At 40.8% G+C, this 15,692-nt stretch overlaps 2 protein-coding genes across 2 annotated transcripts; both read right to left on the minus strand.

Moving 5' to 3' along the window:
• Positions 1–6,801: 6,801 nt before the first annotated feature.
• Positions 6,802–8,607, minus strand: LOC135605090 (transcription factor TB1-like). The gene has a single exon (XM_065094782.1). The coding sequence runs from the start codon at positions 7,927–7,929 to the stop codon at positions 6,886–6,888; it is 1,044 nt and encodes a 347-aa protein (XP_064950854.1). The 5' UTR covers positions 7,930–8,607; the 3' UTR covers positions 6,802–6,885.
• Positions 8,608–10,799: 2,192 nt separating this feature from the next.
• Positions 10,800–11,480, minus strand: LOC135605091 (uncharacterized). The gene is made up of 2 exons (XM_065094783.1): positions 10,971–11,480; positions 10,800–10,900 (listed from the first exon to the last, which is right to left on the minus strand). Exons 1-2 carry the CDS (start codon positions 11,478–11,480, stop codon positions 10,829–10,831), a joined length of 582 nt encoding a protein of 193 aa, XP_064950855.1. The 3' UTR covers positions 10,800–10,828.
• Positions 11,481–15,692: the final 4,212 nt, after the last annotated feature.

Consider the following 15,692-nt stretch of genomic DNA (forward strand, 5'->3'; position numbering starts at 1 on the left):
TGGTCATTAGAGATAAGGGCGCTTATGTTATGTTCGCGCCCTTATTGTCGGAGTGACCATTCCGGGGAATGTACATTTGTACCTCTCCATGTTGATCATGACGATGTGTGCACCATCTGTAGAGGGATTAGATTTATCATGAGAAGCAAATGTTTGACAAAACATTTAGGAGTTATATTTCTTTCAAGTGTGTTTTGGAAGATCTGGAAACGAACACATTTGGATGTAAAATCACGATTCATCTAATTAATAAAATAAGTTAGCGGAATCTTTAAGATACATGATATCCTATCCGGACCTCATTTTGTTTGCACACCCATACTTCCATAAAATATCCTGCTATGTTTATTTAAATTAGGTTTCTGTAGTGTGATCAAGGCGTAGTGATGCAGCCATCGTTGTTGGTTCTAGTTGATGTATTTGGTTCAGTTTAGTTCGTTGAGAGGCCAATTCTTGAACCGAAATTACTCCTTTTGGATTAATATTAAACAATCTTTTGGTGCTGTACCGGTTCAATTGTTCGGCGAAGTTAGTGTCGGACTGAAACTTTAAATTATACTTCAGGTTTTCATTTATTAAAACTGAGATCAAATTTATAGAGATTAAAAACTAACATTGAAGTCATTTTATGAGGCAATGATAATGAAATCTTGGAATGGTTGTCAGCTATTGGATCATTCTTACTATAATTAAAAAGAAGAAGGCAGCATTCGAAATCAGGATCTGTCTATCATGATCTTTATTAACTAGATTAGCTGACAATTATTAGATTCAAATATATTTAAGAGATGACTTTAACTGTATACGATGTTTCATTATAATTTAAAACACCTTCTACATGTGCCACAATGATAGTATCTTCTCTCTCTTTTTTTTTCAAAGAATGATTTAAAAAAAAAAATTCATGTTTTAGATTTTTTTAAAAGGTACTTTTTTTTTCCAAGCAATATCTCTAATTTAACATACCCCTCAAAAGTTTCTTTGCTAAATTATTTCCTTCATTTTTTTTTACCAGTTTTCAATTGTTACATTGTTTTCATTTAACTCATTTATAATATTTTTTAATAGTATTTATAATATTTTATTGAGATACTGTCAAATACTATAAACACTATAAAAAAACCTTGCAAATGACATCATATCTGCCTTGTTAAATGTTATTGCTTACAATATCATATTTTTAGACTTATAGTAAGTTTGATTGAGATAATTCGGCTATTTTATTACATTGAAAGTACTATTTGAAATCATCCTTTTTTACATACAACTATTTTTATGTTGAGCATAAATAAGAGGCAGCAATGATTTTAATTTTAATTTTAATTTTTTACAAAGATCTTTTAGTTTCATTCGTATTGATCAAAGAAAGAGGAATATTTTAGAGTTTAGCATGATTAGTGTCTCGTTCTGAAATTAATATTTTCATTCTTATACGGTGATTAGCCAGTTGTACCAGTATCTTCAATTATTTTCTCTTAAGAGTGGTTCATTGTAATGGCGTTTCAAGGTTGTTTCTTTTTTTAAAGGTTTTTTTTCCACCATTTATTTTTACCTTATTGAGAACTCGAGTTGCATGCGTGTAAAACATAAAATGGCCTATGAAAGAACATATTCGAATGTCTACATTGGATTGTGGTGATATGGTTTGGGATGTTAAACGGCTATAGTGATTGGCCTCGAGAAACTTGCCACTTTTGTGTTTCTAAAGGTTTCTAGTTGAATTAATATGTATAGACAGACGAGCCTTGCTTTGAATAAACGGCCATGGTGTGGTCATTTGAACATTCATAAATGAGTTAGTGACGAAAGCCACGGGGTGGTATCGGGTTGAGTAGGTTATGATGTGATTTTCAATTAAAACTCAGCAAATCAAATTCATACATACGGAACCCAAAGGAGTACGAGTACGGGCTTTGCTTAAAAAGATAGAAAAAAATTTCCGAATCGAAGGCCTACTATACTATGGTTAGGGTGCAGTCTTTTTGGTGCGTCTGGTAGTTCACTGTTACGACGACACGCGCGCACGGAGGAAAATGGGTGTTCCTGCACCGGACGTATAGGACTGACAGCGCCGTTTCGGGCGATGACGACGCCTGGATTCGTGCGTTCCCAAACTGTAGCGCTGTGCATCGGGCCTCGAGCTACCGGCCACCGCCTTCTCTGCCAAGAAAGATATCCGTTGTTGCTCGTTGGTACGCTGTCCAAATCCAGAAGGACGGCGACCGATATATTTATCTACAGCAAAATCACTGTGACATGTTCTCTTTTTTTTACTCTTCTTGTTCAATGAATGTAAACTAGCCTCTTCAGTAGTTGTTGTCGTCTGTGGTTCTCTTTTCGGTCGTAAAGCTTCGATTAAAAATATCTGCTTCATGTGCTAATAAGAAGCAGCGTACTTCAGTTGGACTGAAGTCCAATGTCATGTCACAAACTTGATGACTGAGGCTCGTGAGCATGGACGTCCCACCGCAACGAAGTCTATGAGAGATCATACCAATTTTAGCAATTTCTGGGTATGATTTAGTCAGCCTAAGTAGAGGCGTCTGATAACAACGTTTATAGATAGCAGCAGATGAAATTTCCGGCCTATGAATCCCCCCATTCCACTACAAGTATCACACGACTAGCTGACAACCATCTTTTTGTATTTCTTCGAGTTTTGAAGCAAATTGTGCTCTTTTACAGACAATAATGGGTTGCTTTATTGTCAAACAAGACTGATAAAGCTGCGAACCATTACACATCCAGCTAGGCAGTTTCTCCTGCTTCTTCATTTTGCCTTGATCTGTGGAGGCGTTGAAATGACAAATTTTGCCTTGAAGAACTTGATGGGGTGGGAAAAGGGCTGCTGGGAGTTGGTAGAATTCGCCGACCATTGCTGATGGACTGATGGTATGTATCCTAATGATCTATGTCTTCTTTATACGTGCTATTATTTCTGGATCGTGCGTATTTTTGTTTCTGTTTTCAGAAAACAAAACTAGATTAAGATTTGCATTCTCGTAGAAACTGCAGGTTTTTATTCTCTTTTCCATGGCTTAAGACAGTGCTCAGATTTTTTTTACTACATAACTACTCGAATCTTCTGCTATCTTCCTTTTTCCGTGATAGTTCTTTTCTCTCTTTGCTTGTTTACATGGATGGGATAATTCTCTTTATTGCTCACTACGAAATTGGTCCGGTAGGGTCATCCAAAACAGATTGAAAAGTTTTTCAAATCACCTCAAACTCTAATCTCAGTCTGGGGGCATTATATTGACGGTTCTTTATTGAATCCACATTGGTGGTTACATGAAGAGCAAGTGATGATTTAGATGACTGATGATCAATATAGAATTAGGTCAACTTAGCAAAGCAAAAAAGACATCAGCTTTTTATATGGTGCATGGACCCGCGCCACACTGTATGTTAAGGAAATTTGGATTTGGGTGATACTAAAAACTCAATGCTCTTTTATGCCTCCCATTGAAAATGGACCAAAGGGAAGCATGTCACTGTCTTCATAAAATGGACCAGAGTGATATGCTTTTTTCTTAGTTAAAGAACTAACTATTTGGGCAGCCTAATGAAGACACTCTGTTAAATATTAGAAGCAAAGGAGCTAAAGCTCAGATTTAAATAGTTGCATCCAAGGGGAACAGACACATGACCGATTTTGTTCGGACGAAATGATAGATGTCATAACGCTGCTCAGGATACCATTTCTAGCTAGAAGTGCTATTAATAGGAGAAGCTTTTTCCTCCACGGCCTGAAATTCTAATAAAAAAAAACATATTATATTACATTTAGAGCAAACTAGAAATCTCTTTTTACCTCACCGGATTAGCTATCAGTGTAAAGGAATTCGAGTTGTTGCTAAAATATTTGCATGAGAAAATTCTAGCACTTGTACCATGCACGTTTTTGTGAACCTATACTACTCAAATTTCAAGCTTCTTAGAAGAAGCTTGTAAAATTGGGTTTCAGCCACATTATGGAAATACAATAGCAAATGAGAAAGAATTTTCAAGTTCCTAAATGGTGGACGGTGACATAAATTACATCTTTTTATCATAAGAACTATGACATGATGTGAGAATCGCATGTTTGACCTTTTTTTTTCTGTCACATAAAAAAAGAAATTGAAGTTGATGTTGGTGTTGGTGTACAAAAAGGAACAAAGTTGGATGGAAGACTAGGTGTAAATTACATACTTCCCGTATCTACCGTTTAAAGATATGTTGTTGGCATTGTGCAAAACGTAGTTTTGACAAAGAGAAGATGAGATATTACTAGTAGTCATCAACTCCTGGTGTTAGCTAGAGCAGTTAATGTCCATGCTTAACCATCTTCATAGCCTCCAACAGCTATGACCAAAACATCTTGTGAAAAGAGGTTGCAGTAACAATATGCAACTTGAAAAATATGAAAAGGAAAAGGTAACAGTAGTCTGGTCTAAAAGGTCGGAGACTAAACTGTGGATGAATGTCTCTTGTCTATGCAAATAAATTAACGATTCTAAATCCACAACATTTACTTTCTTTCAACTGCAATTTGATGTTCCCACATGAGTTGCATTAATTTGATGCTATAAAATGGGATAGCTGAAAACCAAAGCATACTTGTATGCAAGTTCTGGACACTTATTCCTGCCCCTTATATGTAAAAACTTCAAAACAGCATCATGATGTTTCTTTCGAGCAAATTATGAGACATTGACATTGCGTCTTACCATGGGAAATCATATATTGTGCGTGTCTGGGATATTCATCGACAAAGTCAAAAGTCTAGCTTAGCTGTCGTAGTTCATGTGTGATACAAATTGATGATGCACAAATAAAAACCTGCACAACCCAGTCCTGCTAGCAGATGAAGATCGAGGCAGTATGTCTCGTAGGAAATAAATCTTATGAAAGGCTTGGACAAGAGTAAAATATTAAGAGGCATGCATATGATGAAGAAGAAAATATGAAGGCACATGTTAGAAAATTTTCGTAGATAAAGATTTAGATGATAGAAGAGAAAGATTTAAATGGTAGAAGAGTGAGTTGCATAAAAATTGAGCCTCCAGAAATAATGAATCTAAGTTTAAAACCTGTTCATATAATGTACAAGATTAGAAACTAATTTCTCACACAAGCCTGATCATACAAGTTATACTCCAAACTTCTCATGACCATTGTTTTGTAAATGTATCAATATCAGGACATAGACAAACTGGCAATCACCTAAAGAAACACATTTGAGATGGTCCAGAAAAACAAAAACTGTAGACTTGGTACTTTATTCTTATAACCCTACAGTATCAAAGATATCTTATGTTTCTTCTTCAAGATTTACTTCGAATGTATGTATGTTTACGTATATTTCTCGTTAGTATCTTAAATTCCTGGCTTGAAAATCACCACCTCGATTTTCACCTCAAGGTCTGATACACAAGTTTTAGATGCCTCATCTTCAAGAAAGCAGCTTGTCCCTGCAGAATTTGGAGTTGGAAAGTGGCAACATGAATTCCCTAGTAAGGTATGCTGTACCTTTCACCCTTAAGGTACCAAAAAGTTAATTTGAAGTATACTATGGATGTAGAATGTTTATGTGCTTGTGGTGTTTAGGTGCAGAGTCGAGAGTAGTTGGTTTTCGCAGTTGGTTTCATACAATTCGCGCTTTCTCCATCTGCCTCACATTCTCCCATGTTCTTTTATTATTCCATCATCAAGTTTATTACATATTTTGGTAATGATTTCCAAATAAATTCTCTTTAACTTTGTCATATCTGTTTTTATTTCATTAGGCAAGCCTAGGGACAATATCCTCGATTAAGATGCCACCCAAACTAGAGAGTAGTTGACGGAAACCTCAACCACAAAGTCGTCAGGAGATATTGAGGTAAGAATAAATGATTTCTGTCATATCTCCTCTTTTTGAAGTATCTTACACAGTTAATTATCACACCAGAAAAGATAACTATCAAATTGGAGCACACGACTTGTGATATATCCACACACGGTGACATGAATTTGGTGGCAGATGTTAGGTGCTATATTGCAAAGCAAATTAAAGAAATTTGAATCAGTAAGAACCAACTTCCATATCTGTTAACTATGATTGAGTGAGTTACAAAAGTCCTAGTAGTAGTCACCCAAAAAAAAAAAGAAGATATGATTGAAGATACAGAAAAATAAGCTTCCATCTTTTGGATTGACATTGGAAACGTGATCGAGTATATGGTCTTCTTTTCTGTTCTGGGAATGGTGGCTGGACGAATGATTGGTGGTCATACATACAATTGGAGACACAGTATTGTGCTAGAGAAACAAAGGACATAAGAAACCGATATCGTGATTTTAACAGCATTTGGATTCATGTGTTTGCCCACTAACAGAATGATGGTTGTTGTTAGATCAAAGATATCTCACTGTGAGAGTTCAGAAAGAATGAGAGGTTCCAAGTAAATAATCCAGGCCTATTCACGGTGGTATGAGACCGGATGATATAACAAAAAGACATGGTGCTTCATTCTTAATGATAGTGAAAGACCACTAATAGCTTGCTAACTACAGACTATTATGATTTTTTTTTTTTTTTTGCCATATGCTTAGAAGCACAATTTACCAAAAAAAGTCTTAAGCAAAGGTAACCTATGAGAGTGTCCGGCAAAAGAAAAAGAAAGGGATAATTCAGCAAGCAAAGATTGAGTCATATGGAAGCGGTTCATTCTACTAGTCATATGTAGTTGAAGGCATGAGTGTGTGGTTACAGGGAGATAACTGAATATTAGTTGTAGTAGAAACATGTCCCTACTATAGAAAAGCAGTTCGAAATTAACGAAAAAAGGAACACCACACAGATCAAACTAGCAAAGAAGACGAAACAGAACTACAATGATAATTAAGGGGTTTGCGTTATTACAGATTCGGATAGCTGTCCGAGGCCACCAGCGATGTCGAGTACAAGGAAAGTGCGTCCACGTCCCACTGTTCTTCGAAGATGCCACCTGCGTGATTGATTGCCGTGGTATACTGGCTATTCTCAAAGACCGGAATCAGCACTGGTCCACCTATCATTGGGACTTCATAGGCTGCCGCTGTGTCGCTGGCTACGTTCAAGCACCAGTTCGGTGCGCAAGATTCGTCTTCCTCTATATTTGCAAACTCCATCAATGAGTTCATATTGTTCAAGCTTGTTTCTTCCTTGATGATATCCAAGGAAGTCATCCTTTGCTTCTCCCTCGTCCTCTCTTTTGCTCTCGCCCTTGCCTTGGCCCTCGACTCCCTCGCAAGCGCTGAGTGGTACTCCACCTTCCTCGTCGGCTTAACACCTCCTTTTCTGGCTTTGCTCTTCTTTACTTCCCTGGCTGCAGCGGTCACGGTGGAGGACTTGTTCTTGGAACTAGAAATAGCGGACGAATCCTGGCATACCAAAGCGGATGATTCACTTTTCGGGCTTCGGTTGCTGCAACCGCTATGTTCGGCTGAGGAAAGGGTGCCGAGCTCTTCGATGGCAGCTTTGGACACGGTGAGCAGCCATTGCACTGTCTTGCTGGCCTTGTCGAAGCCGAGCGTGTCCTGTAGTCGGAAAAAGCTCCGTGCCACATCGATGGAGAGCCTCATCCTTCGATCCCTCGGCCCATTTGCGGTAACTATCTTGCTGTGCCTGCATTTCCTCAGAGACCTTTTACGGCTACAACTGTCGTCGCCTTCCTGCCTCTCCACCGATGTGGCTGAATCACCGAGAGGAAGGCTTGGCCGAGTAGATGTTGGAGCCGCATTCGCGATGCCGATATTGGAGGAGGCTAAGAAGAGATCACGAAAGGCATCGGGACAAAAGATTGTCGGAGTGGAGGAGGGGAAGCAGGAGCTGTTGGGAAGAAGAAGATGAGGAGGGTTGAACTCAAGTTGCTCGTTCAAAGACTGGTCAAAGATGTACTCGGGGTCACGGATCGGAAGCATTTTTCTGGTCTGCTAGGACGGGGAAGAAGAGATATTTGTTGAGAGGTAGAGGAAATCTATGAACTGCACCAAACCTTCTACCTTACGTGGTAGAAATGGGGGAGGGGGGGGGGGAGTATTACTACAGTATGAGGCCTTTGCTTGATGGAGCTCAGGAACTGGACGCGGAACGTTTCACCTCGAATAGATTCTCTGTCTGAGCTTAAGAGCTAGCTATGTACAAGTAGGAGGAGCTAACAGAAAGGAATGGATAAGAGGAGGATGGAATCGAGCGGGGAAGATGGGAATATGGGGGAAGGAAGGAGAACCGGAGATGAGATGGGAGACGACGAGAAGAGTGTAGGGTGCTTGAGAAAGAAGGAAGTGCTTGGTTGGCAGTTATTAGGAATGAGAAGGTGTCCTATCACTCACTATTCATCAAAGAAGAGAACATGAGAGTGAGCGGATAAAGTGAGAGAGCAGCTAGCACCCAACATGTTGGATGAGTTGAAAGATGGGAGGAAACAGACTTTTTACCACATTATACTCAATCTATCAAAGGCGCAATCGCTGAAACAAGTGTTGGATTAGATGGATTGGGGTTTAGGAGTTGGATAACGAAAAACGAACCATGTGTCTCGTCCGAGTGCAACAAGTTGGTTGGCTTCATTTTCATTTTCATTTTCATTTTCATTTTGATTGACGGTACCAACTTATGTCGATAGTCTGAATTCAGGGTTAGGGTTAGGGTTAGGGTTTGGATCTAAGCCCTTAAGGGATGATGTGATCCTAAAAGAAAATTTGGTTTTTGTATCTTTTGTCTATTAAATTGAACAGTACATTCAGTTAAGTACATTGTATCTCCTTTTGATCGTACGCGTGTCCTCATCCTGTAAAGCAATAGGGACAATTATTTCGCTCTATTAGCCCTGCCTATCCTCACCCCTCTGCAACCCTTCCCTCTCAATCCACCCTGACTTTGACTATTCATCTCTCTCTCTCTCTCAGCACTAAAGCGAGGTGTCCTTTTCTTGGCTTAACCGTGTACTCTTTTGCCGCCCGCACAAAGAAAGTCTCTCTCTCTCTCTCTCTCTCTCTCTCTCTCTCTCTCTCTCTCGTCCCCCCCTCTCCCTCTCCCTCTCCCTCTCCCTCTCCATAGTGGCCAATAGCGGAGGACAAGAATCGTTCCATCCATCTCGTTCGTACTGTACAACACTTCAAAAGTTTTTTCTCTTTGCTCGTGAACCGTGGGAAGCCAAAGTCTGAGGGGCCGGCACAAGGGCCAAATAAATCAAACATGCTCTCAAAAATGGCAGTAGCAGCATTCCGGTCATTCAAATGGTTCCCATGTTGTAGCCATGCCCTGCATCTTATCTTTCCATATGTACATGCCGCGTTTCTTCGTCCTCCTCACCTTTGTCCTTATCCAAACCCTTTCCGCTTAGGCCCCCAATCATCGCCTCCCACTCATAGTTCCTTCTCCTGCGAGCCCGTGCACTGTGCCCGGTTCCACTTCGTAAGGATATGATTGGACGGAGAAGAAATGCAAGTATAGGGTGGCGCGTTCGTTGCCCACATATAATTGCTCCACATGGAGGGGAGAAGTAGAGCTGCTTCGATGCTTACATTTATTAGCTTACTCTCCGGATCTATATGAGCATACTTGGGAGGGCCAATACCATCGAAGGAGCATTGTTAGCATTCCGTTAAATGTTTTAAGACGGTGGATATTATCTGTATATATATATGTATGTATGTATGTATGTATGACTCTTACTAACTGAAGCTTGCTGCGAATGAGTGAGTTCCACTGCTTTCAATTCATCCTCGGACACCAACACACACGTCAGCTCATCTGTCGTGCTTAGTTAGATTCCTTGTGGAAGAGAACAACAAAGGGTGGACTACCAGGAGAAATGGACGCTGATCTAGTCTTGGCGTATGCCATCTCTTGCGGTACAGTGGGTCTCGTACTAACCCGCACTCGCCTTGTCCTTTTTAAGCCTACATGTCTCTTTATCTCCGTGGCATCACTTGCCTGATGTCTACGTCATACGATATATATATATATATATATATATATATATAATGTCGGAGCGGTCTTGAAGCCACATTGAGGGAGAAGGAAGGAAGAAAGGTAACAAAAGGAACAGTGTAGCGCAGAAGAAAATGCTAGCATGGAGTAAAATTTTGATTGATATCAAAAGTTATCCTCCCTGTAAATTCTACCTTGAGAAGGAAGAAGAAACATGATGATGAGCTAAGAAGGAAAGGATTTCAATAAAGTTTAGGTTAGGAAGGTATGAGAGACAACCTGATAAAGACTAGGATTTAAATGGCTCCAGACGATCATGGGAAGTCAGTCCGAGAAAAAAAAGGTAATCGTTTTGGCTTTCTCTATATAACACTAATACATAGTTATTGTTACCCAAACATATTGATTTTTTTGCATCGTAAGATGCCCCATTGAAACTTGCATTTGGTTTTTTCTTTCTGTGGACCAAAATAATGTATGAAGAAAAGGAGGGTCAATTTCAGAACCTGTTTGCAGGAAGTTTTTTTGTTTTATGAATACGTATAGAGAGAGAAGGATCCAAAACTTACTTATATGCAACACTAATTGCATCTACCACTTCATTCCATCTAACCAACACCCTCTTTTATCCTGCCCGACACACAAAAGGTTCTAAAGAATTGGTCAGCCGTGGCCAATAACCAACCCTCCTATCTATCTATCTACACAACATTGCCTATCTCTTATTTCCTTTTTTGGCTAAGAAAAATAATAATAATAATATTTGGATTTAGTTATGTTACACAACGTAGAGTGAGGAATCAATCTCCTTATCCCAAAGACGACTTGAGCACACGAGGAAGGAGGCCGCGAGGAGGAAGGACGTGCAAACTCCGAAGCAAATCATCAGGAAGATTTCTTCGGCTTGTAGCGATTGGCGTTGATGGATTGGGGCATATTCGAACCGGGAAACATCACCTGCAAATCCCAACAACCCCATGAGAAAGAATCAAATAAATACTACAAGGAAGATAAAAAGCTTAATTACGCTGAGGTTTTCCTGGACCGCCTTGGGATGATGCCGCTTGGGACGGGACGGCAGCTTCTTTCCCGTGATCGCTTCGAAATCCGCCATTATCTCCTCCCGAGAGAGAGAGAGCCGAAACCTCAGCGTCTTCCTCCTCTTTGCCGCCCGCTCCTCCTCCTCCTCCTCCTCCTCCTCGGCTTGTCCTCTGGACCGCCGCCACCTTTCGTCCTCGGCGTGGCTCGTCGAAGCGACGGGAGCCGCTGCCTTCGACCTCGTCGTCATCCTGATCGTCTTCTCCACCTTCGGCATGCTCGTCCCCGCCACAGCCTCCTGCGGCACCGTCGTGGCCATCGCAGCAGGAGCCTCAACCTTGCGCGCCGTGCCCAGCACCGCCTTCCATTTCTTTTCTTGATTGCAGCGTAGGAGGATGGAAGGCAACGGAGGAGGAGGAGGAGGAGGAGGAAGGGCATGGAGGGCGCTCGGTTGACGGCGTGCCTGAGACTGCGATGCCGGCTTCCTTGACTTCCCCATGCCGATACAGTAGAGCGGGCGGGATGGGGAGTGTCGTGCGGATAGATTTGGATATATAGGCAGGAGGAGTCCGAGCCAGTTTGGAATTTGGAGTTCCGGTGGAATCGGTTTGCGTTTGGTAGTTCGATACAGTTGTGACATCCCATTGTACATGTTATTATTCGACCGTACCGTCGAGCCATCGGGGCCCAACGAAGCATGCGGGCCCCATCCGCAAGGCCCACCAGTGTGCTTTCTTATGAATCCGGTGACTGTCCGTGGGGCTAAGAATCTTAAAACAAGTCGAATTCGGACGATTCCGAAGTTTTCGAGGCTCTTTGATGGCCTAGCGGAGTGCGGTAAGCGCACCCGAGACTGTCGCTAACCGTCTCCGGACTAGAATAATCCGTAAATATGACACCCACGCTGTGTCCGGTAAGCGCTCCGAGAAGTAAGTGTATTCGCCGTTTTTGTTTCCTTCGTAAGACGATGAGAAGCTTCGTCTCGAGATATCGCCGGTCGCTACCGTAATGACGTGTCATCATCATCTTAGGTATTTAATAATACTAATTAAAAAAAGGGAGGAAGAAAAATAATAAGTAGCCGAAAGTATTTAGGTATTGGGTTAAAAAAATGATGTAAAAAATTTCTAAAAATAAGATAATTCTAAAAAAATATAAATATATATATTTTTAAGGAATTTAACCAAAATAATTCTTTTTGGCTGTGTATTACAGAAATCATTGGAAACGTATAATTTAACAAACGTGAGGTTGATGATGCGGACGGACGCATCACGCGACCGTCCTCAATTTAGGGTTCCGATAACCGCAAGGAGTATAAGAAACTACTAAGAGTTTGGCGACATTTGGACGATTTCAATATTTCTGGACTCAATTGGTGTGCGGTAAAGTCTACCAGAAAACGTCCGTCCCTGTCGTTTCGTTGTTCGGGTTCCGCTCACCGGACGTCAGGTTAAGAAACCGGGCATCGAACGAATTTATTTTTTTTTGGACGCCGGAGTAAGCGCACCGGACGGTGTCTGTATTCTCCTTTTCAACGGGTTCTGATCACCGCGAGTAAGTACAAGAAACTTAAATTCGGACGGATTTGGATCATTTTAATTTTTTTTGGGGCAACTTCTACGCCAACTGATGTCCGGTAAACGCACCGGAAATCATTCCTGACCTTTCCTCTTTTTGCCTTCGTATCACCGCGCCACGTTCGTTTCGATCTCTGTTCGAGGGTCTTCTTCTCCAAAATCTCTGATCATGATATGTATCTCGATCGATCTAACATTCTGCTACCGGTGCGAGTAAGTTAATTCGTTCGGATGCATGCGGTGGAGAGGAGGATAAAATTTCAGATGGAAAGGGGTGAACGCACGCGCAGGGCGGGAGACACGGGGAAGAAGAAGAAGGTCAGTATAGTAGACTCTTCGGTAAACTTACCTTCCTCTACCTAGTGGGTAAAGAGCCTTAAAAATATTTTTTTTCTTGTGAAATCGTCCAACATTCGAGTACTTATTCTTAGGTTTGGTGACCAGACTCTATACACGTGGACTGTCAATGATGTGACCTTCATTCTCGCCCCAACGGTGACAAGAAGACTCTTTCGTAACCTTACCACTCCACAAATCGAACAAAGCACCCTTTTTTTTTCCTGCAAAATCGCTTAAAATTTGTATTCTTAGTCCCGAACGATGGTTAAGTGCATCAGCAAGGTTCCAGTAACCCAAGATTACGATAAGAAACGAAAAACTTTGATGATATCGAACGATTTCCTTTTTTTTGTTGACACTTTCAGAACCGACTGGTTTGCGGTAAGCGTCCCGTTAAGTGTCCGTATCTTAGTTTTTGTCGCCAAGTTCTGCTCACCGAAGGTCCGGATAAGAAGGTGAAATTTAGACGATTTGCAACCGTTTTATTTTTTTTGGGGGCCCTTTGACACCGGACTGATGCGGGGTAAACGCACCGAGAGTGCCCGTAACCTTGTTTTTATTTTCCGGTTCCGAGAACTATAGTTGAGCATAAGAAACTAAAATTCGAAATAGTTTTGGATTATTTTGTTTTTTTGGGAGCACTTTGAAGCCAACGTATGTGTGGTAACCACACCGCAAATAATTTGGTGACCTTTTTGTTTTTGGTTTTTTGTTGCCAGTCGTTTTCACGTCGGGACAAGAGGGCGGCGTGAAACAGTTCTCCTTCGGATCTCACCTTCGTTTCTCGACGGATGTTTTATTATATACACATTCCATGCTTCACGTGTTCGTTTGACCTCTCTGTTTAAGCATCATCTTCTCCAAATTCCTTGCAGCACTGCCATCGCAAGTTGAATGACTACTGTGGTGTGGTGGGTTCCTTCTTCCGTAAAAATGCACAATCAACCACAAATTTCCAATTGCGAGAACGAGCTAAATTAAATAAAATAATAATAATAACAAAATTGTAAAGTTGCAAGTATTTGGAATCGACTAAATTATACACAATCAACCACAAATCTCCAATTGGTCAAAAAATATTAAACAATAATAACAAAATCACAAAGTTCAAAGTATTTGGAATCGACCAAATTATTATCTTTCTACATTTCTCGGAACGTCAAACGAGGCTGTAATAACACACAGCCAAAGCAGCCAAATTGCCTTTGGCTATTTCAATTTTACATAAACAACAACAAGAGTATCAGATTACAAAACATGCTCCCTTGCACCTACCTACCGGTCTACCGTTCGGCTGCTGCTGCTGCTCTTCTTGGTAGAGAGTTTTTAGATGTCAAGCGGGCTCTACGATGCATGGGACAGTGTCCACCACAATTAGAAGACATAAATCGGAGTTCATACCCAATGTGCCCCGATCACATTTGAGGATGACAGATCCATCGAATTTTGATCGCTAAGGAGACCAGGAGCCTAATTAGACTTTTCTGTGAACTCGGTTCCTCATTTGTATGCACCACCGTGTTAGGATCGAGAGCACTAAGAGGGGGGGGGGGGGCGAATTAGTGCAGCAGAAATCTTTCAGCGATTAAAAACGAAAGCTGCGTTCGTTCGATAAAAAACTATTTTGATGCAAAAGCCAATTCTAAGATTACTTATGATTAAGTGCAGTTTATGTCTAAACACAGTTTGCGTCTAAGCGCAATTTACGCAGTTTGCAGTTTGCGTCTAAATGCAGATTGCGTCTAAGCGCAGTTTGCATCTAAGCGCAGTTTGCGTCTAAGCTCAGATTGCGTTTAAGCGCAGTTTGCGTCTAAGCGCAGTTTACGTCTAAACTCAGATTGCGTCTAAGCGCAGTTTGCGTCTAAGCGCAGATTGCGTTTAAGCGCAGTTTGCGTCTAAGCGCAGTTTACGTCTAAAATCAGATTGCGTCTAAGCGCAGTGCAGTTTGCGTCTAAACGCAGTTTTACGTCTAAACACAGTTTTACGTCTAAACGTAGTTTTACGTCTAAACGCAGTTTGCGTCTAAACGCAGTTTTACGTCTAAACGTAGTTTTACGTCTAAACGCAGTTTGCGTCTAAACGCAGTTTTACGTCTAAACGTAGTTTTACGTTTAAAAGTAGTTTACGTCTAAAACACAGTTTTACGTCTAAACACAGTTTTACGTCTAAATGTAGTTTTACGTCTAAACGCAGTTTTACGTCTAAACGCAGTTTTACGTCTAAACGCAGTTTTACGTCTAAACGTAGTTTTACGTCTAAACGCAGTTTGCATCTAAACGCAGTTTTACGTCTAAACGTAGTTTTACGTTTAAAAGTAGTTTACGTCTAAAACACAGTTTTACGTCTAAACAGAATCAAGACGTAAACATAAACTGCAAAGAAACTTGTTCGCAGAAATCAGTTTGCAGTTATAAACAGAATCAAGACGTAAACGTAAACTGCAAAGAAACTCGTTCGCAGAAATCAGTTTGTAGTTATAAACAGAATCAAGACGTAAACGTAAACTGCAAAGAAACTCGTTCGTAAAAGCGCAGAAGAAAGTTTACAGTTATAAATAGAATCAAAACGTAAGTGTAAACCGCAATGTAGAGATCGTACGAAAACACCGATTTACGTCTGAATGCAGATTTGAAAAGAACAAAACTTAGAAACTTGTTCGTAAAAGCGCAGAGAGCAGTAGCTATGTAGGAGGTTTGCAGTAATGATAAAGTTCTCAAAATGAAAGCAAACCAGAGATTTAGAGTGGTTCGGTCAGTCTTGACCTACTCCACTTTTGGCTTCCTCCACCGACG

The sequence above is a fragment of the Musa acuminata genome, chromosome BXJ2-2 (genome assembly GCF_036884655.1).
Source record: "Musa acuminata AAA Group cultivar baxijiao chromosome BXJ2-2, Cavendish_Baxijiao_AAA, whole genome shotgun sequence".
NCBI lineage: Eukaryota > Viridiplantae > Streptophyta > Magnoliopsida > Zingiberales > Musaceae > Musa > Musa acuminata.